Source organism: Trachemys scripta, chromosome 4 (assembly GCF_013100865.1).
Source record: "Trachemys scripta elegans isolate TJP31775 chromosome 4, CAS_Tse_1.0, whole genome shotgun sequence".
Classification (NCBI taxonomy): Eukaryota; Metazoa; Chordata; order Testudines; family Emydidae; genus Trachemys; species Trachemys scripta.
In genome coordinates this window covers 56,221,447-56,246,030 of record NC_048301.1, presented here as the reverse complement: position 1 = coordinate 56,246,030, position 24,584 = coordinate 56,221,447, and the positions used below count along the sequence as shown (strand labels likewise).

Genomic DNA, 24,584 nt, shown 5'->3' with positions numbered 1-24,584 from the left:
GTGTGTGTCTTCCTTGCAAGGTCCTCTGTCAGAATTCCTGTTCCTGAAAGAAAAAAATATGTACCCTCTGTTGCTCTTCTGCACATGCTCTTTCCCGGGACATAAAATTAGATTTTCTCCTCTTGGCTACAGAGTGCAGTCTGTGGTGTTGTCATATTCAGATGAACCAACAACTGCGGATGTGGAAGTAACAGCATGCCTTCCAGCAGTAGATCCTTAAAGAAATTAAAAAGCAGGCTATCTGCATCAGCAATTTTAAGATTGGAGACAAACTCCATTGGCCTAGACAGACAAATGCTTTTTGACTATAGTCTTTTATTGATTTAATAAAATATATTGTGTACATATTTAAAATTCAGCTTACAGTATATACCATCTAGATAAATGTTGCAAATGTGTCAATTTTCATTATATAAAAAAACATGATATACTGTGAAATGGTCAGTTTTGTAAAATGTAACTAGATGTAATGGACTGTCTAACCTCTACATTACTTTAACTATGTGTGCACTAAATTTTATGAACTGTTGAACAGGAATAGTGTCATCTCCTGACTAGTAGCAGTTGTGGAAAGAAGGGAATGCACAGTCCTGTTGATTCACAGTAAGAGTTGTGGAGGGGGAGCAGTAGATTCTGCTCAGAAATTCATGAAGTCCTGAAGAGACTGTGCCCCCACCCCCCCACACACACACACCCCTTGAATGCCAGCAGAGCCCTGACAGCATGGAGCAGGTGTAGAGAGAATTGCATGGGCTCAAGAAAGAGGAAAACATGCTGTGTTGGCTTCTAACATATCTTTGGGTTTTAGAGCACTGGTGCCCTACCTCCTCCTCTGAGCTGAGTCACAGAGGGGAGCATAGGGGTAAGTGGTGATAATAGCAGCCTTTATCCTCCCAGTCCTTGTTTGCTTCTGTGGAGATGGAAGTTATTTTTGTGAGCTTATGGAGAAAACATTTTAAATGTGTAAAATACTGTGTTTAGTTGTGTGTTTGTATTCCCTACAATTACTGAATAACAAATTACATTTTTAATGAAAGATAATGGTCAAATTTTATGGCAATTGCCTCTGATTTTGGTGCCGCAATTATTTGGGCACCTTGGTCTGATTTTCAGAGATGCTGAACACCCAAAACTCCCAGCTAGGAGTGCAGATGTGACTTTATTTCACATTACTTTGGGTAACTCAAAAGAGTTTCAGGTAAAATAATGGAATCATGATTTATTGGTTTAAAAATACATAGCTCCATTTTTGTCAGTTTTATCAGTTTTGTTTTTCAAAGTAATGTGCCAGAGTTTAAAGGATCATTTAATACTAGTTTTATATTTATGTATGTTATTAAATATAATATACATGTATAAATATTATATTATTCCTCCTGTATTCATTAAGATAATTTGATTTCTCTTGCTCAGCAATGATTGATGATAGTTCTTCCTTTGAACAGATTCACATTACAGCTGGTCAGATTTTGTGATTTTAACCAACTGGCATTCCTTAAATTTTCCTCTTTTCTTAAAACACACAGAAGTATGTTTAATGTCTAGACATGAGCTGTGTCATTCATTGATTAATTCTGCCCAAACATATAATATGTAAGAAAAGATATTAAACCCTTCATCATGAAATGTGGTTTTTATAATTCAATGTTTCAATGTGAAGCCCCAACAAAAACAAATCTTTTGCTGTGTTTTCCACATAGTACTGATTTTTGACTTGCAGATATATGCTTGTGATTGGGTGAATGATAGGCTACATGGGCTTCCAGTTAGAATGGCAAAAATAGGAGGGGATAAAAAATAAACTGCCAATTAGTGGAAGAAGCACATTAAAATTAGTTTCACCATTGTTGCTGATTTAAACAGACAGATCTGCTTGGCCCAATGGTGTGTTCTTAAATTACAGGTGCACTTGTCGTAGAATGGTCTGGTATGCTGTAGAAGGGTGGGGGAGTTCTACTTCTTGTGAAAGCATTGAAAGGATTACTATGGACTTCAGTGAGAGTTGGAGAGGAAGGGAAAATACTGAGAGAGAAAAACAGTGAAAAACTCTCATAACTCAGTCCTCTGTGAAGAAGCTTAACTTTCAGACTATTTCACAATTATTAATGCTTAGTCTTCTGTCCCCCTTGGGTATGTCCACACTGCAATGTAAGACCAGGGGTAGTAGAACTCAAGTTAGCAGAGTCTGAGATGGTTAACTTGGGGCTTGAGCATTTATACTCATTTGTAACCCCAGGTTAGGAATTACTGAACCTTGGGTCCCAAGCTGGGGCTTCAGTGTCTGCACTGCATCATATAGGCCCAACTCCAACCACCCATATCCCAAACTCCTAGTGCCTTCCCAAAACATGGGCCAGTCTAGCCCTCTGTTTATGGTGCAGTATGGGAAGCCTTGAGAGTCCACCAAACTTCACTGTCCAGAGGACAAAGAAGGTAGGCTCATGACATTGTGGGGTTCTTTTGGTGGACTCCCAGAGCACAAATCCAGTGGAACTGTGTCTACACTGCAAATCAATAGGACTTGAACTCTGGGTCCAGCTTGACTCAGGGTCAGACCTTCCATCCCTGTGGGTCCTGGGACCTTGTGGCCGAGTCTGAGGTAGCATAATTTATAGATGAAATGGGGGTGGTTAGGCTTGAGCCTGTGTTCGAACCTCGGGAATGCATTGCAGTGTAGACATATCCCTTGAGTCACACAGTCCCCAGACTGTTTATGAAAGGGAAATTATCACTTGTACTGACATATCATAACAGCAAATTAGAAATACTAAACAAGAAATGCTGCATCCAATTTAACAAAAATGTACAGTGCTGCCCTTGCAAGGTAGCCAAACCTCTCTTTTTTTTGTTGGGGGCTTCCTGCTTGGGATGGACTGCCAGATCAATACCCCCACATCGCCTCATACCATGTTAAGAGATAGGTGCCGCTGTGTTTTCTTTTTTCTGTCAATTTTCTCCCTCAGCTCGCATTTTCTTTATTTCCCCTGTAGCATCTTTTTCCTTTTCTATTTGAAGTTTATCCATCCCCCGCCCCCTTTTCTTCCTTATTCTTTTTTGTTCTTTTATATGTATTTTTGCTGACTCTTCTACTTCCCTCCTTCTCTCTCCTGCTTTCCCTCTTAGTTCTATTTTCATTCCCCCACTCATCAGAAGGTTGCTGGGGTTAGGTGTCCATTACTGCCACTTAAGGCTTATAGGAGCAAAGCAAGGAATCTTTGGGCTGCTGCCTGAGCCTGCAGCCTTATCTCTCTCTCTCGGAGTACCTACATGGTCTGCCATCATCCTACTGTCTGAGCCCTTCCATATGAGCTGCTCCTGTTCATGTGAGCTACTCGCAGCCAGCTACATTAGATGCCACTTCCACAGCTGGGAGAGAAGGTAGATTGCTTTCAAGGAGTCACCCACCACTTCACCCAGAGACATAGTCCATTTGCACTGAGTTTGTGGTGGAACCAGTTCCTGACGTGTTCCCCCTCACCCTGATATCCTGAATTAGTCTCCTGAGAGGTATGGGGTCCTGTTCCCCTGTATGCAGCTTGTGAAGTGCTGCTTTAGGGATTCATTCTGCTCAATTACTATACTAAGGGCAAGATCAGACCCTTGAATAGGAGACTCATGTCAGACCCAAATCTTTAAGTGAGCTTTCTCTTTTAAATCTATAAACAGTTCAATCGCCATGTAACAGGTCGTGCTCACCACCGTGGCACCTCCTGCTGGTTGCTCCAAGAATTAGTTCTGTTCATCAGCAGGGCACCTCTTGTGCTGTCTCACTCTCCATCACTGCTTCTCCACCATCTCCGCTGTGTGTGGGGACCCACGTTGCTGCCGGACCACAGCCTCCTCCTCAGGGCACGGCTCTCCAGCTGTGCCCCAACTCCATTGTCTCCTGCCTTCTGGGGGAACCGACAGTCCTTCACCCGGCCTCTCGCCGCAGTGGCAAACTGCAACCCCTAGTCCAGCCCCTCGCTCAGGGACAAACTGCAGTCCTTTGCTGGGCCACTTCCTTTGGCAACCAGTGGGGCAAAGAGGGAGTTCCAAGCCTGCCCGCTACTCTGGATCCCGACCGAGGGACCCTGTAGCTGGCAGCTGCTCACTGCCTCTCCTTCCCCTCTGCCAATGCCTGCTTTCCCTGAGCCACTTCCCCATAGCCCCAGCACCTACTCAGCCCCTATATCAAGACCACTGTCTGGGTGGGAGCCAGCCAGGCTGGAGCTCCACTTGCTCCCTGCCCTGCTCAGCACTGCTCTGTCCCAGGTACTTCTCTCTACAGGCAGCCAGTCCTTCTCCCTCAAGCTCCAGAGAGAGACACAGCTCCTCTCTGCCCTGCAGCCCTTCTTATAGGGCTCAGCCTGGCCATGATTGGCTGCTTCTAAGCCTTCCTCTGATTGGCTGGGTTCTGCGCAGTCGATCCAAGGGCTGCTATTAACCCTTTGCCAGCCAGTGAGGGTCAGCTCCCCCGTCACACCCTGTTATCACATCTAGTTGGTTATTTTAGTTCATTCATGATTTTCCTACTTTTTAGGGAGTTCTTTGGCTGTCAGATCCTGCCCCGCCCCCCATCTCCAGGTTGATGACTCATTTAACACTTGACTAACAAATGAGCTCAAATAACGAGACAAAGTGGACACCTATTCGTTTTATTTATTTATTTGTTAAGCCTCACAACCTGTTTATTCTCCAGTGACTCTCAAGCAGGCTGAGACCCTTATATTATTAGCCTTGTCAAAACCACATTAGTAATGTTTTCTAGAAGTCCTCTTCAGCTGTTTTGCTGGCCATCCTATTGAACAAAAGGGTTATAGACTGCTCCCCTACTCTCAGGAATACCTTTTCCTTTCACCTGATTTCTGTAATGTGTACAATATTAAACTGACCATCTTCATTAATACTTAATATAACTGCAGTTACTCTCAGAAAAGTAAAAAGGGATATTTAGTCGGATTTATTTGTTTAACTTCCAGTTTGCCATTCTGTTGCCTTTTGTTTTATTGTAAACTGAGAACAAGTAATTGACAGTTAAAAAAAGCAAGGAAGTTTATACTTTTATAGGAAGGAGTACAGCAATTTAAGTCTATATAAATTCTCATAAACTGCATTTAACTTCTTAAAGGACTTGCTTTATGACACATTAAATAATTTATTTTAAAGTGATTAAAAATAATAGTATGTGGTGTGATATCCCTGCAAATCGGTTATTTACATAGTATCTCCACCTAAGACAATGTCAGACAATAATTAAGAGTTTATTCCTGTCTATGTAAATGAACTTTATCTGTAGTTTTACTAATCTCTAAGCCAAATCACACAAGCCATGTACTTCACTTACTATTTATTTGTAGCTGGAAATAATTTCAGATACTATTTCCTAATCATTACATTCATTATACGAGTGGCAACAACATTTCTGTTTACACCAAGTGAAGAGGGCAGAAAATGGACACAATAAGCAGAGAAAGGGTGGTGCTGCATATTTTATTTATAATATCCATGCAGCTGTAAGCATAACTGGCTAATTAAGCTTGCCTAGTAATCTGTCTGAATTGTGCTTATAGCCATGTATTATGTTTTTGTTTATTTGGTTAGTCTATTAAAAAAAATAGTTGCAGTGGTACACATATGCTACTTTAGAGGTTCATACAGCTCCAAAGTGTATTATAAATATTTGTAATTTTTGCTGGAAAACTACCATAACTTTTAATAGGCAAAGGTATTTTCAGGTTTATTTTATATTTTAAAAAGTAGAATATACAAGTGGGACGAGGGATTAGACAATAGCTGCCTTCAGCTAACTGTCTTTTGCATTAAGTTAGTTTTTACTTCATTTTATTTTAGCCATTTCTAGGCTTGTATTTCAACACACAGTGGCTAGTAGCAGTATCATTTCCAAGAGTAGGCGGGGGCTGCTATTATTTATAAAGCCTCTTCACAGTGTGGTTACTTTACTGACCTAATTACTGAACTAACCACTTTCTTATAACTAGGGCAATTCAATTTAAAAAATATTGAATAGTTAAGTCTGTCTTAAATTATATACTTGTGGTGCTGAGACTCCATGCTAATCCTTACCTGTCACACATTCACGAACCTTTAGTGCACACCAGCAGGAGCTATCCAGACCAATGAATGCACAACACATTAGTGCACTTTAGAAATCATGGCCTCATAGTGCACATTACTGCACCATGTGGACAAGCCCTTTGTTTCATAAAAGTGATATGGTAAGCAACATATTAGTCTGTTTCAACTAGAAAAGCTTTTCAGTTCTGCACTAATATCTGACAGGTAAGCATTAGCAGGTATAGTAGAACCTCAGTTACGAAAACCCTCAGGAATGGAGGTTGTTCGTAATTCTGAAATGTTCGTCACTCGGAACAAAGCGTTATAGTTCTTTCAAAAGTTTACAACTGAACGTTGACATGCTACAGCTTTGAAACTTTACTATGCAGAAGAAAAATGCTGCTTTTAACCATCTTAATTTAATTGAAACAAGCACAGAAACAGTTTTCTTCCATTGTCAAGCCCTTTTTTTTAATGTTCCCTTTTTTAGTACTTTACATTTAGCACAGTCCAGCGCTGTATTTTCTTTTTTCTTTTTTTGTCTCTGCTGCTGTCTGATTAAGTACTTCCGGTTCCAGATGAGGTATGTTACCGATCAGTAACCCTGACCCTAGTAACCCTGGTGTTCATAACTCTGAGGTTCTACTGTAGTCTCAGGACCATAAGTATATCATTTAAGATGACCTTATCTATTCAGAATTTTTTAACTTGAGTTTACCATCTCTAAGATTCTCTGTGGTTAAGATGTTTGCTCAGTTTATTTTGAAGTTGTTTGGAAAAAGCCCATAGTGCCAGTACAACAACCATAACCGCAGGGAGGGAGAGAAACTTAGGACTCACAAATAGGTGGTCCAAAATGACGGCGTTCATAGAATCCTGACCATCCCAGTTTGGTCCTACTGAATCTAAAAATAGTAACTGCCTTTAAAAACTGAGAGGCACTTTGCCATTATAACCTTTGCAATTATGAGGTGTGTACTCTTCGATGACTAGCAGTCATCGTGTCATTAAAAAGCAAACCTTATTTGCTATCTGAGAGTTGTGAAGAGGTGACATAGGTAGCATGTTAAAAGTTCAATAACTTGTAGACATCTGGGCATGCTAATAAAATAAGTATTATAATTTATAAGAACAAAAGGTATAACTAAAACTGTAAACAAACTTGATATTGTGTAAACTAAATCTCACATCAATCTAATTTAAGGTATTTCTATAGCATCTATCAACATAGAACGTAAGTAGTGTTGGAAGTAAGGCTTCTTAAAAGTAACTTCACTGTTCCCTCATGCTCTTAGGCATTTGCAAGGAAATAAAGAAGTTTCAAATGCTAACAATTGTCAAACAGAAGCTTCCAAAATACATAGTTCAAACAAGAAATGTTAAGTTTTAAAAATGAATTGGACACTGATAAACACTGCAACATATTTATGAATATATTTTAATAAAAATGTCAGGAATCCCAGTTGCTGCTGGAGGAAAGCGGTACACAGTGGTACAAGAGGGAAGGAAGTCCATGTCAGTAATTGCAGAACTAATCCACGTTACTTGTTGCTTTACATGGAAAATTCTTCCAAAATTTAGTGTATCAAAGGTGGTTTGAACTGGATTTGGTATTTTAAATACTTTATTGCCTGGGCATAGAAAAAGGAAAAGCTAAGTAAAAGGAGAAGGTAAAATTTCTCAGTATGACAATGCCAAGAACTATAAAGTTTATAAGAAAAAACTGTTTCGGTGTACAGTAGTGGAAATTGGATTTTCTTTTTGTGATCAAAATTTACTTGCAATTTCCTTTCCTCTTGGATGTTCCAAATTGAAGTATAAACTAAGTGTTTACACTGTCAGAGCGCTAGTGATATGGAAAGTTGGAAGGTTGCAATCTCTAGTATGGGGTGTAGGGGAGGTTAATAGAAAAAAAGTGCAGTTTTGTGTAGAGATAACGGTCTGATTTCATAGGATAACATTAAATTTCAAATTTCATAAGCATATGTTTTAATGGCCAATATCAGACAAATGGTGCTTTGAAAGGTGCTGGCAATGTTTCTAAATTACCTAAAGAGAGAACCCCAAGAATTTCCACTCACTTTTTTACCTTGTTTGGAGCATCAGTTTGTTAATGCCACTGATTCCCCTCCCTCCACCCCACCCCCCTTAAAGATGAGAATCAGATCACTTTTCTGCTAAGTTGTTAGGTTTTCTTTTTCCTCTCCCTGACTTCTGAATGGCTTACTTCCCCTCCTCCCACCACAGCTGATTCAAGATGCCCGCCCTGCACAACACTCAAAACAACAGGAGGATTTTGGAAACAGAAGATTCTGTCCCTCTCCTTGAGGGGGGAAAAAAATCCTTCATGATTTCAGTGGGGCTCCACATGGGTGTGGGGGCTTGCCCGTGTGCATTGCATAGCAGGATCAGGGCCTAAGTCCTTCCATTTTTTTATTTTCCTCTAGTTGAGAATTCATTCATATCTGCTGCTATAATATTTTAGTAGGTGCAACTGAACAAATTTTAGTTAATAACACTAGATCATTATTTACACTTGATGTTGCTGTTCGTCTTTGCCTTGTATTCCTTTAGTCTCATCATTCATTGAGCAATGCTTTTAAAGAAACCAGAGATTCATAGATTCATAGATTCTAGGACTGGAAGGGACCTCGAGAGGTCTCATAGACTCATAGACTCATAGACTTTAAGGTCAGAAGGGACCATTATGATCATCTGGTCTGACCCCCTGCATGCTGCAGGCCATAAAACCGTCCCTACCCCTTCCCTGGACTCTGCTGTTGAAGTCCCCAATCCTGTTTTAGGTGACTTCAATTGGCAGAAACCCTCCTGCTAGAGATCCCTGCCCCATGCTGCGGAGGAAGGCGAAAAACCTCCAGAGGCTCAGCCAATCTGCCCTGGAGGAAAATTCCTTCCCGACCCCAAATATGGCGATCAGTAAGACCCCGAGCATATAGGCAAGAGTCTCCAGCCTGACCCCTGTCAGCCATTATACAATTTACCTACCATTTCTTGGTTTTCCTTGACTACTATGTTTTACCATTAAACCATTCCCTCCATAAATTTATCTAACTTAATCTTAAAACCAGACAGGTCCGTCGCCCCCACCGTTTCCCTCGGAAGGCCGTTCCAATATTTCACCCCTCTGACGGTCAGAAACCTGCGTCTAATTTCAAGGCTGAACCTCCCCACGGCCAGTTTATGTCCATTCGTTCTCGTATCCACATTAGTACTAAGCTGGAATAATTCTTCTCCCTCCCTCGTATTAATCCCTCTAATATAGTTAAAGATAGCAATCATATCCCCCCTCAGCCTTCGCTTTGTCAGACTAAACAACCCAAGCTCCTCTAGTCTCTTTTCATACGACAGGTTTTCCATTCCTCTGATCATCCTAGTGGCCCTTCTCTGCACCCGTTCCAGTTTAAGTTCATCTTTTTTAAACATGGGAGACCAGAACTGCACACAGTACTCCAAATGAGGTCTCACCAGCGCCTTGTACAACGGAAGCAGGACCTCCTTATCCCTACTAGATATACCTCGCCTAATGCATCCCAAGACAGCATTGGCTTTTTTCACCGCCACGTCGCATTGTCGACTCATAGTCATCCTGCGGTCTACCAGGACCCCTAGGTCCTTCTCCTCTTCCGTTACTTCTAACCAATGCGTCCCCATCTTGTAACTAAAATTTTTATTAGTCATCCCCAAATGCATCACCTTACACTTTTTACTATTAAATTTCATCCTATTCCTGATACTCCAATTCACAAGCTCATTCAAGTCTCCCTGCAGGATATCCCTATCCTCCTCCGAATTTACAATGCCTCCCACCTTCGTATCATCCGCAAACTTTATCAGCCCACTCCTGCAATCGGTCCCGAGGTCAGTTATAAATAAATTAAATAAAATGGGTCCCAAAACCGAACCTTGAGGCACTCCACTAGTAACCTCCCTCCAACCCGACAGTTCACCCTTTAATACGACCCGCTGCATTCTCCCCATTAACCAATTCCTTATCCACCTCTGGATTTTCATATCGATCCCCATGTTTTTCAGTTTAACCAATAATTCCTCATGGGGTACAGTATCAAACGCTTTACTGAAATCCAGGTATATTAGGTCCACCGCATTTCCCTTATCTAATAAATCCGTTACTTTCTCAAAGAAGGAGATCAGATTCGTTTGGCACGATCTGCCCTTCGTAAAACCATGTTGTAATTTATCGCAATTGCCACTAACCTCCAGGTCCTCAACTAGTTTCTCTTTCAGAATTTTCTCTAACACCTTGCACACTACAGATGTTAAACTAACAGGCCTGTAGTTACCTGGATCACTTTTTTTCCCTTTCTTGAAAATAGGAACCACATTAGCTATTCTCCAGTCTAACGGGACCACCCCCGAGTTTACAGATACATTAAATATTATCGCTAACGGGCCTGCTATTTCCCGCGCCAATTCCTTCAATATTCTCGGATGAAAATCGTCCGGTCCTCCCGACTTAGCCCCATTAAGGCATTCAAGTTTTGTTTCTACCTCGGATACGGTAATCCCCCATCCTGAATGCCCCTCTGTAGTGATGCTAGCATCCCTAATACCTTCATTGGCCTCATTAAACACCGATGCAAAATATTCATTGAGATATTGCGCCATGCCTAGATTGTCTTTAATCTCCTCTCCGGCAATAGTCTTCAGCGGTCCCACTTCTTCTTTCTTTGCTTTCTTCCTATTTATGTGGCTGTAAAACCTCTTACTATTGCTTTTAATTCCCCTCGCTAGGTCCAACTCTACACGGCCTTTGGCCTTTCTCACTCTATCTCTACATTCTCTGACTTCGCTAAGGTAAGTTTCTTTACTAATCCCTCCCCTCTTCCACTCTTTGTACGCTTTCTGTTTCTTCCTAATCGCCCCTTTGAGTCGGTCGCTCATCCAGCTTGGTCTAAATCTCCTGCTTTGTAATCTTTTTCCCTTTTTTGGAATGCAGGCCTCCGACAGCTCATGCATCTTTAACTTGAAGTAATCCCAGGCTTCTTCTGCCTTTAGATCCATTAATACGTTTGCCCAATCCACTTCCCTTACCAGTCCCCTTAATTTGTTAAAATTGGCCTTTTTAAAATTATAAACCCTAGTCTTTGACTTAATTCTGTTACTCCTCCCATGTATTTTAAACCGAATTAGTTCATGATCACTGGAGCCCAAATTGTCCCCCACTACCACTTCCTCAACGAGGTCCTCACTACTTACCAGAATCAAATCTAAAATGGCCTCCCCCCTCGTTGGTTCAGCTACCACTTGATGAAGGAATTGATCAGCAAGCACATCTAGGAACATCTGAGCCCTATTATTACTACTAGCGTTTGTGCCCCAATCTATATCTGGGAAGTTAAAGTCCCCCATAATTACACAGTTTCTATTAGTAATTACTTCTCTAAACACATTAAATAGTTCCTTATCCATATCCTGGGTCGATCCCGGCGGTCTATAGCACACTCCAAGCACTATCCCCGGAGAGGCTCTAGTAGTCCTATTACCCAGTGTGAGTATTGCCCAGACGGACTCTGTGTTATCTAATCCATCAACTATTATTTCTTTACAGCTTATTTCACTATTGACATACAATGCCACCCCCCCACCTTTACCTTTATTCCGGTCTTTCCTAAACAGCGCATACCCCTCCATACCTGCGTTCCAGTCGTGACTGCCATTCCACCACGTTTCTGTTATTCCTACGATATCTGGTTTCAGCTCTTGGACCAAGAGCTCCAATTCCTCCATTTTATTACCTAGGCTTCTGGCATTGGTGTATAAACACCCTAATGTATGTCGTTTAGCCTGTCTCCCATTAGTAGCACTATAAGTTGCGGGCCTCCTTGCGTCCATCCCCCCTGTCCTTCCTATGTCCAATCTCATCTCCCCGGCTATGTCTCCTCTCATTTTACTCACCTTTTCCATACTGGAATCTGGCGTGGAGATTAACTGTGCATCTCCCAACCTTCTCCCCAAACTTCCTAGTTTAAAGCTCTTTTGATAAGATGAGCCAGCCTCCCTCCCAGAAGTCTATTTCCTTCCCTACTCAGGTGGAGCCCATCCCGCGAGAACAGGTGTCTGTCCCCGAAAGCCTCCCAGTGGCCATACATCCCAAAGCCCTCCTTATAGCATCATATAGTCATCGAGTCCAGTCCCCTGCCCGCATGGCAGGATGGTGGTTGATGAATGTGTAAGTATACCAGTTGGATGTAAAACAGTTTTGTTTTCTTGTATCTAATAGTATATTTTGTGCTGTATTTTGTTTCAGACTGAAAGAGGCTCAGAAATTCGTAAGCAAGTTAACTGAAGAGAAAAAGGTTGAAACAAAGAAAATCAATCCCACGGCTAGTCTGGTATGATATATTCTTCAGCATAACACACTGAGAAACTGTGCTTTGCATTTCTCATTGAAGTGTCGCTAGTAGCATGCATGTTTAGTCAGTTGGAAAGCAGCAAACTGATATTGGTCCAGGGGAAAAATCTTTAAGGCCTCGCCTTCAGTGGTGTAACAACTGAGTTTAGAAATGGATTTAAACCTTATTTAAATTCTCTTGTGGCCAACTCTGGCTCTAACTGGTTTGAATGGCAAAGTATGGAAGAAGCCACTATTCTTGTCTTTTTACCTCACAAGTCTCTGTGCCTTTTTCCCTGCCACCCTTTAGAATGCTCTATCCAGACCTGTTCAAAAAGCCCCCCCTTCTTGTCTTGATTCAAACCTCTCCTAAAGACACTCTTCTGACATCTCCCCTTGTTAAGTGAGGGGGGAATTTTTAAAAAAATTAACAGCCTAACATAATATCATTTACCCTTGTCCTTTCTGGACACTTCTTTGTTTTTGAGCCTCACTTTTTGTTGTACCTTGTCAAATTTACAGTGTTGTCTTTGGGCAGGGACTGAGCATTATCTGTTTTTTTGTGAGGCACTTAGGCTTGAGCAAAATTAAATTAAAAGCATACTGGCCAACCAAACCATGGCTAAGAATCATGTTTGGCCACAATAACCATGCTTAAGAATAGTTTTTAAACCAGAGGTGGGCAAACTACGGCCCACGGCCACATCCGGCCCCTTCTGCCCAGCCCCTGAGCTCCTGGCCCAGGAGGCTGGCCCCCGGCCCCTCCCCTGCTTTTCCCCCTCCCCCGCAGCCTCAGCTCGCCCCACCACCGGCACAATGCTCTTGGCGGCCGGGCAGTGCAGCTGCAGAGCCGGGGCCTGACCCGGTGCTCTGTGCTGTGCAGTGGTGTGCCTGGCTCCGGGCAGCGCAGCTGTAGCACAACCAGCCACCGGTGCTCCAGGCAGCGTGGTAAGGGGGCAGGAAGCAGATGGGGTTGGATAGAGGGCAGGGGAGTTCGAGGTGGTGGTTGAGGGCGGGGCTGTGGATAGGGGTCGGGGCAGTCAGAGGCAGGGAACGGGGGGGGGTTGAATGCGGGGCAGTCAGGAAGGAGGGGGGGTTGGATGTGGTAGCGGGGGGCAGTCAGGGGCAGGGGTTCCAGGGCGGTCAGGGAGAAGGGGGGGTTGGATGGGGCAGGAGTCCCAGGGAGGGGCAGTCAAGAATGAGGGGGGGGGTTGGATGGGGCGGTGGGGGGGGCAGTCAGGGGCAGGGGTTCTGGGGGTGGTCAGGGAGAAGGGGTGGTTGGATGGGGCAGGAGTTCCAGGGGGCGGGAGGGGTTGGATGGGGAAGGAGTCCCGGGGGGGGGGGGAGCGTCATGGGGCGAGAAGGGGCGGGGGCCAAGCCATGCCTGGCTGTTTGGGGAGGCACAGCCTCCCCTAACTGGTCCTCCATACAATTTCCGAAACCCGATGTGGCCCTCCAGCCAAAAGGTTTGCCCGCCCGTTTTAAACTGAGTTGTTACATAGGTCTAAAACTGATCAAGAATATGGGATGTAGTAAATAGGATGAAATTCAATAAGGACAAATGCAAAGTACTCCATTTAGGAAGGAACAATCAGTTGCACACATACAAAATGGGAAGTGACTGCCTAGGAAGGAGTACTGCAGAAAGGGATCTGGCGGTCATAGTGGATCGCAAGCTAAATATGAGTCAACAGTGTAACACTGTTGCAAAAAAAGCAAACATCATTCTGGGATGTATTAGCAGGAGTGTTATAAGCAAGACATGAGAAGTAATTCTTCCACTCTACTACGTGCTGATTAGGCCTTAACTGGGCACCACACTTCATGAAAGATGTGGACAAATTGGAGAAAGTCCAGAGAAGAGCAACAAAAATTATTAAAGATCTAGAAAATATGACCGATGAGAGAAGATTGAAAAATTTGCGTTTGTTTAGTCTGGTGAACAGAAAACTGAGGAGGGACATGATACCAGTTTTCAAGTACGTTAAAAGATTGTTATAAGGAGGAGGGAGAAAAATTATTCTCCTTAACCTTTGAGGATAGGACAAGAAGCAATGGGTTTAAATTGCAGCAAGGGCAATTTAAGTTGGACATTAGGAAAAACTTCCTAAGGGCAGGTCTTCACTACCGGTCGGATCGGTGGGTAGCGATCAATCTATTGGGGATCGATTTATCGTGTCTTGTCTAGACGCGGCTAAATCGATCCCCCTACGCGCTCCCTGTCGACTCCCCGAGGAACTCCAGCTCACGAGAGGCAGAAGCACAGTCGACAGGGGAGCGGCAGTGGTCGACTCACCACCGTCCTCAGGGCCAGGTAAGTCGACCTAAGATACTCCAACTTCAGCTACGCTATTTGCGTAGCTGAAGTTGCATATCTTAGGTCGACCCCGCACCTAGTGTAGACCAGGGCTAACTGTCAGGGTGATTAAGCACTGGAATAAATTGCCTAGGGAGGTTGTGGAATCTCCATCATTGGAGATTTTTAAGAACAGGTTAGACAGACAGCTGTTAGGGATGGTCTAGATTGGGGTGGGCAAACTTTTTGGCCCGAGGGCCACATCTGGGTATAGAAATTGTATGGCGAGCTATGAATGCTCACAAAATTGGGGTTGGGATGCAGAAGGGGGTGAGGGCTCTGGCTAGAGTGTGGGCTCTGGGGTGGGGCCAGAAATGAGGAGTTCTGGGTGTGTGAGGAGGCTCCAGGCAGGGGAGGAGGGAGGAGAGGGATATGGGGGTGTGTGAGGGAAATATATAATAATTCTCTTCTCCAAAATCTGATTAGCATTTTTGGTACGTTTCCACTCTAATCATTCTGAACACATGGAAGTAAGTGGAATATTGTCATGAATTGCACTGAGGTTTTTGTTTCTAAAGAGAGAACATTCAAACATTTTAGCTGACCTGTTAACTTTTCTACTTCTACCTTTTCAAGATCAGAGCAACAGCAGCAACAATTGCTTTTTAACTTGTTCTGCCTCAAGAAATTTCACTTCATTTCTCAGGAGATGCCTCCTTACTTCCAACTCAGAAAAAACCCTCCTGTCAATCAAGGTAGCAATGCCCATGCAGTTCAGCAAATTAAACTTTTTTTTCCCTACTGCCCACAATGGGCTTCTATGAGGGTCAGCTTTGAAAGCAGAATGGAAGAAGCTATTAAAATCATACATTTTGTATCCACTGTTTTGAAATGTTTCCAGCTTTCTGCAGCAGCATTGATCTTTGCAAAATTTCTTGTTTGTATTTAAAGTAACTGACTCCTTAAAGACATATAGAACTAGTTAAATTCATAGAAAGGCATTTATGGGGTTTGATAGTTGAGCATTGTGTGTTGAAAGAAATCTTTGCAGGAAATGACAAACGAGCATAGTTTAGAGATTTATGGCACTCCCGGAGTTAATTTTCTGGAGGAAAAAAAGGCTCCAATCTACTATGACTGGTTTGCTACTCCTCAGTTCAGTGTTCTAGACCACATGCTTGTTGCAATTTGAGAACAGATGGAAAATTAAAGACAAGAATGATAATAAAGCTCTTTTTTCCTGAACAACAGAAAGAAAAACTACGTCAGAAGGAAGCCAGTGTGACCACTAACTGAAAGAAGACACATGAAAATAATGACAGTGTGACTTAATACCTTGCATGATGCTTTACTATGCCCATTCCCCAGGGAGCACCTTATGTCAATGTTATGCAGTTCTGCTTTTCTCATCTCTTTCTGAGACAATCCACTAAAGACTTTCCAATCCTTTATAAAGAGTTTGCTCATTCAGTAGCGGGAACACTAAGAAGCTGTTTACAGGGGAATTATGAAGGGTTTTATATAACTCTTCCTTACATGGCTTAAAATGTAATTCTTTTCTAAATGGTTATTTAAAGTACTCTATGCATTGTGCACTAATGCAGAAAAGATAAACACAGGATTTTGGATGTTGAATTAAGTAACAGCTAACAACCTGTATATTGCTTACTTTAGCTTCATGTAGATTACCACAGAGGTACAGTTCAACTCATGAAAGGCTATTCTATCGTAAGCTTTTAGACCTCAGGACAACTGAGGGCAACTTTGATTCTAAATCATTTTTGATAGTCTAAATAAGTATTAAATTCATTTGTTAAAACTGATGCAAGTTTATTATCATTAATGTATTCTGTATTTTATTACAATTATTTTTATAGAAAACTCAGTCTATGCCATATGCATTGAAATAGGAATAATATTTTGCACATGTGGAGAGAGAAATAGCTTCAGATTCTGTTGTCTTATAATATGTAGATGATATAACTGGCAAATTATTTTTATGGTTTTGACTTGATGTTTCTTATGTGTTCTTCATTTTGTCTGATTCAAAAAGACAAAGGACAGAAGCATTTTTTTTTTCCAAATTATCAATGCCATAAGATAATTTATTTGTTATCATTCATCTAACTATAGTGCATAACACATCTCCATTGAGTCATATATTTACTGCTAAAGTTCTGGCTTTAAATTCTATTGAAGTTCATATTCTTTAACAATAAGCACCTCACTATAAAACATACTATACAACCTTCTCTTGTCTCCCCATATATTTATATCTGTATGAATAACACAAACATGTACTCTACAATGTTAGAATTTGAGGAGGAAGTAAGAGAATCTTGCTGTCATCTGGTCATAATATAACCACTCTTTGTGAAATGCCCTGCTGAGTGCCCTGAGCTCCACTGGTACTTTCAGGCACTCATTACATCACAGGATCAGGTTCTTAGAAAGAGAGATCCTTGCAGCAGACAAAGTTTCAAGGTAGAATAAAAATAGTGACTATTAAAAATAAATAGAACTTTTGTTATAGACAAACAATAGACTTCAACTAAAAAAGCAACTATTTATGTTTCTCATTTGGAGAGTTCTGAACAAATACACCTCTACCCCGATATAACGCTGTCCTCAGGAGCCAAAAAATCTTACCGCGTTATAGGTGAAACTGCGTTATATCGAACTTGCTTTGATCCGCCGGAGTGTGCAGCCCCACCCCTCCGTAGCACTGCTTTACCGCGTTATATCCGAATTCATGTTATATCGGGTCGCGTTATATCGCGGTAGAGGTGTAAAGTTAAGGGAGGTAAGATAGCCCTATATATTTTGGAATTTGTAGCTGCTGTTGATAGACCTAATATGTGTAAATATGCTACCAATGAAAAATCAATTATAGATCAATGGAAGTAAATAGATTCATGGGGAGGGGGTGCTCCCTCAGTTAGCATGGAAATTTGCGAGAACATTCAAGCGCAAGTGATATGGTGGTACTATTTTTCCGACTGAAGGAAAGCAAATTCCAAAGATCAAAATTTTCTGTCTTCCATCAAACCAAGCACAAACATAGGTGAAATGCAGCTACTTTGGCAATCAGCATTAACAACATACAACATAAGCAATAGTGCTCATACAAGCCAAAGATTCAAGAACACCAGTAGGCAAGAGGATTTTGATGAGTCTCTAAGCAAACTACTGTTATTGTTCTGTACCTGTCAAAAAACTCTGGAATATTGTAATTAGAGCTGGATGGGAATTTTCTGACAAAACATTTTTCATCAGAAAATGCAAATTCATCAAAACAGAAAATCTTCTTGGGAAAAGATTGCTTTCAACGGATCTCCTGGTTTGAAAAAATTTTGTGAAAAAAAGTTTTATAATTGTCAAAATTTCCCATTTAAACATTTTTGAAATGAAATGTTTAAATTTTGAGTTCAAAATGACTTTTTGTTTAGAAATAGTGGTTAATTTATACTTTAAAAATATTAAATGTCAAAATTGAAAAGAAATGTTTTAAACTTATATAAATGAAACCTTTCAATTTTTTTCTAATTCTTGCTTCATGAAATTTTTTGAGATTTTTGACTTTTTGTCCCAATTCAGGGAGAATTTTTTTTTCAAAATCTCATAATTTCTCACTGGCTGTGAAAACACTTTCCCACCCAGTTCTAATTGTAATTATTTTTTTCCCTGAAGGGGGCAGTTATGTTTCAAACTTCCACCCTTTTATTACTAGCAGGATTACTACTAGATTAAATGGAAAAGAACATCTAGTTCATTTGATCCATTCCCCTTCTCAGGACTTAATGACTATTGTAAGCCTTACTCTAAATGAATGGACATGACCAGCTAAACAGCATGCTGGTAGACCACTGGCCAATATCCACAAGTGGCCAGAGACCTTTAATACTGATGCCACCTGTTGATCTTAATGAAGTTATTCTAGCAGAAAAGTGACATTGGTGATTAATAGATATTATATTGAGACTTGGCAGAATTCAATTTTTATTATTTTAAAGAATAATATTGCTGTTAATTTTAAGTATTATTTAAATTTTTATCATTGCAGAAAATTGGGGGGGGGCGGAGGAATCAGACAATAATTATTTAATGAGAGTAAACGTATTTCAAATAGTTAAAGTTTTATAACCATTAAAACACAGATTGTCAACATCAGATGTTGAAGTATACAAAGTAAATATCCTTAAATCAAACTCTAACAAGTTCTCAAGCAGCATTTTTTCTTACTTTGCCTATCTGTAAATTTCTATTATTATTGACGGAACTATTTTTGTTGGTTGATGTGTGTACGGTGAAATCAACAATTACTGACATTTACTGATTAAAAATTGAATCCTTCCAAGCCTACATATATGTATATGTAAATTATATAATTATGCACTATTTAGGTACTCTAGATTTAACATTTAGAGATCAGCCTGAATCAAAACCTGGGATGTGAATACCCCTGAAGTTTCTGTCTAATAACACAATGGCACCGCATAAAGTGCTATGTCAGGGAAGTTGAAAGCACTTCAGATGTATTTTGAGGACAGATTTTTAACCTGAGCTTTCTGATCTGGGGAGGAATAGAAAAGATAGAAAGGAGGAGGAAAGGAAAAGGTAGAAAGAAAAGAAAGTCAACAGTTTCTTTTAACCCCCTTGCTATTGCCTGGCCTTTGGAGGTTTGTAAAGACCAGTCTAAAAGGGCCCTATTTTTCAGCATTACCAAGGATAAACATATGAGACCTACTGCACATTAGCTTGTTAGGTAAGGTTCTGAATAAATTATAATGCCATTATAACTGTGAAACACTATTTCATCCATTAGATTTTGAGAGTGAGGGGAATATCTATATTTCTGTTACCTCTTATAGCTTTCAAAATGAAACATTATTTTGCATATTAGAGATATTTTAACAATATACATTATATTATTTTTATGACTTTTCTTATTGATCTGTCCATGAGTGACCTATGGAAATCTGTCTTTTATATTGTGTGCTTTATTGTGAAAATCCACATTTGTAAGTTTAATGATCTAAGAATATATTTATAGTGAAATTGGAAGAGGTTTGTGTGGAGAAAAATACTGATAGAATGAGCCTGTGATCCAGTGCATATGGAAATGTAAACAAACTGGAATCACTGAAATACTCAGATAGCAGAAGGAAAAATAACTAACCACTGTACATTTGAGTCATCTTCTTCTACCAGGTGATGAGTAAAAACATGTAAAATAAAAAAGTGCAGTTGTTTACATATCATATTTGAAATGGACACCTTGTCAAGCATATAGTGTTTCATAGAATGTTATTTCAGGAAAACTCTCCTGAGGAATTTTATAAAACACAGGCTTGTTTTCTTTCTGGTTTGTACCACAGAGAACCCCAAGTGTAAAGATTGTACTGTAAATCAGACATTTGGAGTCTATTCTTTCATCCAAGTGCATGGGATTTACACATGCAACCATTGTTATAAATGGAAATTTCCCTTTCGCTTTATTATTGTTCCGCATGATTTTAAACAACATGAAACATTGAAAGGTAAATATCCCCCAATCCAAAATTAATAAAGACAAGTGCTGAAATATATAAACATTGTAACAGAAGGAAGAATACTTTGTATATACAGGAAAAAACTTCAACATAACTTATGAACCAAAATATTAATAAACATTAAACCTATTTTGTAAGTCTTATCAGCAGTTACAGGGGCTTAGATCACCCTGGAGACGTACTCTTGGAATCTTCAGACACTCTGAGAATTTTTTTCAGTGTTCTTTCTTTAATCTTTCAAGTAGTCCTGGGAAGAACGAAGTTTAGCTTAGGAGTCTAACCTTTCTAAACTATTGAGGATGTCTCAGCCTTTTCCTTCCTACCATCCAATGGATCAGAGTACCAGGTAACCTCTTAAGCCTTATCTATACTAGCATTTTTGGGTGAATCCAGCTAACATTGCACTAGCACCACGGCATGGACATTTTTTTATAACAATGTCATCTAGACCTTCTCTGAAGAGGGTTGGATGGCATGGTGGTGAAAATGCCTGAGCCTTTTCTACACAAATGCTCTGACCATTGCCACCTCTCTTGAAGCTGTACCTGATGCAGTGCAAGTGGCAGCTTTCCTCCAAAATACTAAAGATAGACATAACTTTAACTTGGCTAACAACTCCCTCTCCACAGCGCGTGTCACAGCAGCTAAAGAGTATCTCAGTACAATGTCCAGCTCCAAGCTGAATGTGAAGGCATTAGCCGCCAAATAAAAGATGCATGGAATGGATATCTATAGATTTCCCTGGAGCTGCTGTCATCCAAGAAGGATATTGATAAATTGGAGAGGGTTCAGAGAAGAGCCATGAGAATGATTAAAGGATTGGATAATATGCCTTATAGTGAGAGACTCAAGGAGCTCAGTCTGTTAGCTCGACAAAGAGAAGGTTAAGGTGTGACTTGTTTACAGCCTAGAAGTATCTACTTAAGGAACTAATGTTTAATGATGGGCTCTTCAGTCCAGCAGAGAAAGCTATAACATGATTCAATGGCTGAAAGTTGAAGCTAGACAAATTCAGACTGGCAATAAGGTGTAAATTTTTAACAGTGGGGAGTAATTATTGGAGCAATTTATCAAGGGTCATGGTGGATTCTTCATCACTGACCATTTTTAAATCAATATCAGCTGTTTTTCTAAAAGATCTGCTCTAGGAATTATTTGAGGAAGTTCTATAGCCTGTGTTACACAGGAGGTCAGACTGTGATCACAATGGTCCCTTCTGGCCTTGGAATCTATTAACCTAAGTTCAATAGTACCTCAGTGGAATGCTGGTCCATCAAAACCAGTGCTTACTGTAGCAGCAGGTTATCTATTCTTGAGCTCTCTTGTTTTCAAAAATCAAGAAATTTTCTTTATCTAAAGTAATTTGTAGCTGTGCAGGCTAGGATAGTGGTACCAAAGTAATCAAATCTCATGATCTTTGGTGCTATCTGATAGCCTGTAAAGGTTGAAAGAAATGTGTTTTTTTCTTATGCCATAACATTTCAGCTAGCCAAGTCAATTGATTGATGTGAGTATTTTTTTGTTTTTCTTCTATTAAAACATTAATATTGGCCACTGCTGGAGGAAGAATACGTGATTAGATGAACAACTGGTTTTATCAAGAATGGTAACACCTATAGTATGCTTATTTACTTCAGTCTTTCTCCGTAAGTCATGTTTGTCTTGTCTTAGTCAAGCATTTAAAACTTGCCTCTAAGCAGGTTGTGAATAGCTACTGTCCCTCTGACTGGCCTAGTTCGTTTCCAACTGAAGTACAAGGGGCACCATTCTGTTGCCCATGTGATTCACATAGCACTTCTTGTCCTGGTTTTCCAGTAAACTCATGGCAACATCTTTCTCTGCTCTAAATGTTTTCCATACCTGATGAATGCCAAGCACAGTGGAAGATTGCAGTTGCCTGTTTGCTCAGTTAGTAATGCCATTCCATTTTGATTAGATCTGAATTTTGCTTCATCACTTAGGCCAATATTTTCAAAAATGAGTGCCTAAAGTTAGGGGATTTTCAACAGTGCCCCAAGTAAGTCATTTAGGTGCTTTTGAAAATCCCATCTTTGCATCTGTACTTAGGCACCCATCAAAGCTCAACATCATAGAAAATCATGCCATAGGAACCTGATGAAGAATATGTTTTTTAAATTCTTGGCTCTGGATGGGTATAGTCCAGTTTTGTTGTGGACCTCACTTTCTTTACTTTCTGAGGAATTTGTAAGTGCCTATTAATGGGCTTTGGGTCAGTAGTCTTGTGGCTTCTCTTAGTTATCTTTGTTTTGGAAAAAATTCTGTTTGTTTGCATATAATTAGAAAGCAAATAAAAAGAATGAGGTGACTTGATTACAGTACATAAGTAGTTTTAAAAGGAGAAAATACCAGAAACTAAAGGGCTCTTTGGTCTAGCAAAGAAAGACAAAACAAAAACCAATGGGTGGAAGTTAAATTCAAATTAGAAACAAGGTTCAAGTTACTAACAATGAGAGTGGTTATTCACTGGCACAACTTACCAAAGGAAGTGATGATTTCTCCATCTCTTGATGACTTCAGATAAACACTGGATGCCTTGCTGGAAGGTGTGCTTTAGTCAAACGCTAGTTTTTAGGCTCAATACAAGCATAAATGGATGAAATTCTAGGGCCTGTGTTATACAGGAGGTTAGACTAGATGACCTATTGGTCCCTTCTGACCTTAAAATCTATTAAACCATTAATGATATTCTTAATCAGAAATTTTAGTCTCTTACATAAAACTCAGTAAGTCTATTATTTTTCCCTCTTCAGCACATCTGTAGTGAAAGATTAGTGTTCAAACTAAATGAATATTTGCCCTGAACACTGTTTTTTAGGCTATGTCTACACTATGAGCTAGGATTGTGATTCCCCACTCACATAGACATAATTTGTCATCCGAGGTAGTAGACTAAAAATAGTAGTGTAACTATGGTAGCATGGGCAGTGGCAGTGGCAGCCCAGGCTAGTTGCCTCAAATACGTACCCAAGGGGGTCAGGTGGGTTTGTACCCAGGATCGCTAGCTGGTTACTGTGGTCACACTACTATTTTTAGCCTGCTAGCTCAGATGAGAGCTAGCATGAGGATACCTGTGTGATACCATAGCTTGTAGTGGAGACATAACTTTCATTTTAAAAATCATGAATAATAGTGATAGTATTTCATAGAACAACATAATGCAATAAATTAGTTCAAAACATTAAATATAATGGCATTTGTATTCTTTTAAATGTCTCTATAGATAGAAGATGCACTAGATTGTTTTATTTACCTACAGTCTAGATGCACGGTTTTTACTTCAGCTTTACAAATGCCTCCATCAAATTTTTTCATTGTATAATAAAACTTGAATTGTAAACATTGTATTTAATCACTTAATCTAATTTGACAGCAGATCAAAACAATAAGACAAAATTAATCAAGCTGGTCAAAAAATGAAACCCTATTTTTGCAATAAGAATTCAAAAGTTCACAGAAATACAGGACTGGAAGGGACCTCAAGAGGTCATCTAGTCCATCCCACCATGCTGAGGCAGGATTAAGTATACCTAGACCATCCCTGAGAGGTGTTTGTCTAACCCATTCTTAAAAACCTCCAGTAAAGGGGATTCTGAGATATTTCTGATTAGATTCCTTTTGTGCCTCTATCACCTCAAATGTATCATCAACAATGTAATGTGTGGTAGAATGAAGCCATTTTAGAGGGCCTGATCCTGTAAGCACTTATGCATGTGAGTAGCTTTACTAGTGTAAGTAATCCTGTGGGCCCAGATCATTGCCTCCTGCAGGAAAATCCACGGGAAGGAGTTCTGGGGGAAGATATCTCTGTGCCAATCCACTCAGAGGAGTAGTATCCGAGTGTTCTGACATTGTTTCATACATATTTTCCATATCTATCCAGGGTTCAGGTGGAGAGAGACTGTAGCATACTTGAAAAACAAAAAGCTGGAATAATATAATTGCTGTCAAAACAATATAAAGCTCACTGCTTTTCCTGTGCATCATCACTGCAGGAAGTCCAGAAGAGACTGTCTACTGCAGTACTGCCAGTTTATTTAAAAAATTATGAGATTTTCTTGTATTAAACAGATATGCAAACTGTAGTCTGGTGGCTACCAGACTGTCCTCTAAAGAGGCCTAATTGTCAGACCCAGACATTTTGCTCATAAGAAGCAGATCGTGTATACCCTTAAGGGGACACACAACCAGGGGCAGCCGTTGGGTTTCTGGTGCCCCAAGCAGACAGTATCATCCTCAAACAGGGTGAGAAGTGGGGAAGGCTGGAGGCGGGGGATTTAAAAGGCTG

The 24,584-nt window shown here is 40.4% G+C and overlaps 1 protein-coding gene across 4 annotated transcripts in view; it reads left to right on the top strand.

Moving 5' to 3' along the window:
• The window catches only part of FMN1 (formin 1), a 369,260-nt gene extending 352,283 nt beyond the window's left edge, over nucleotides 1-16,977 (top strand). For all 4 annotated transcript variants that reach the window (XM_034769715.1, XM_034769716.1, XM_034769719.1 and 1 more), the window contains 2 exons: nucleotides 12,347-12,431; nucleotides 15,978-16,977. In XM_034769715.1, the coding sequence (XP_034625606.1) occupies nucleotides 12,347-12,431; nucleotides 15,978-16,022 (130 nt within the window). In that variant the 3' untranslated portion in view covers nucleotides 16,023-16,977. The remainder of the gene's footprint in view (nucleotides 1-12,346; nucleotides 12,432-15,977) is intronic.
• The last annotated feature ends 7,607 nt before the right edge of the window (nucleotides 16,978-24,584 follow it).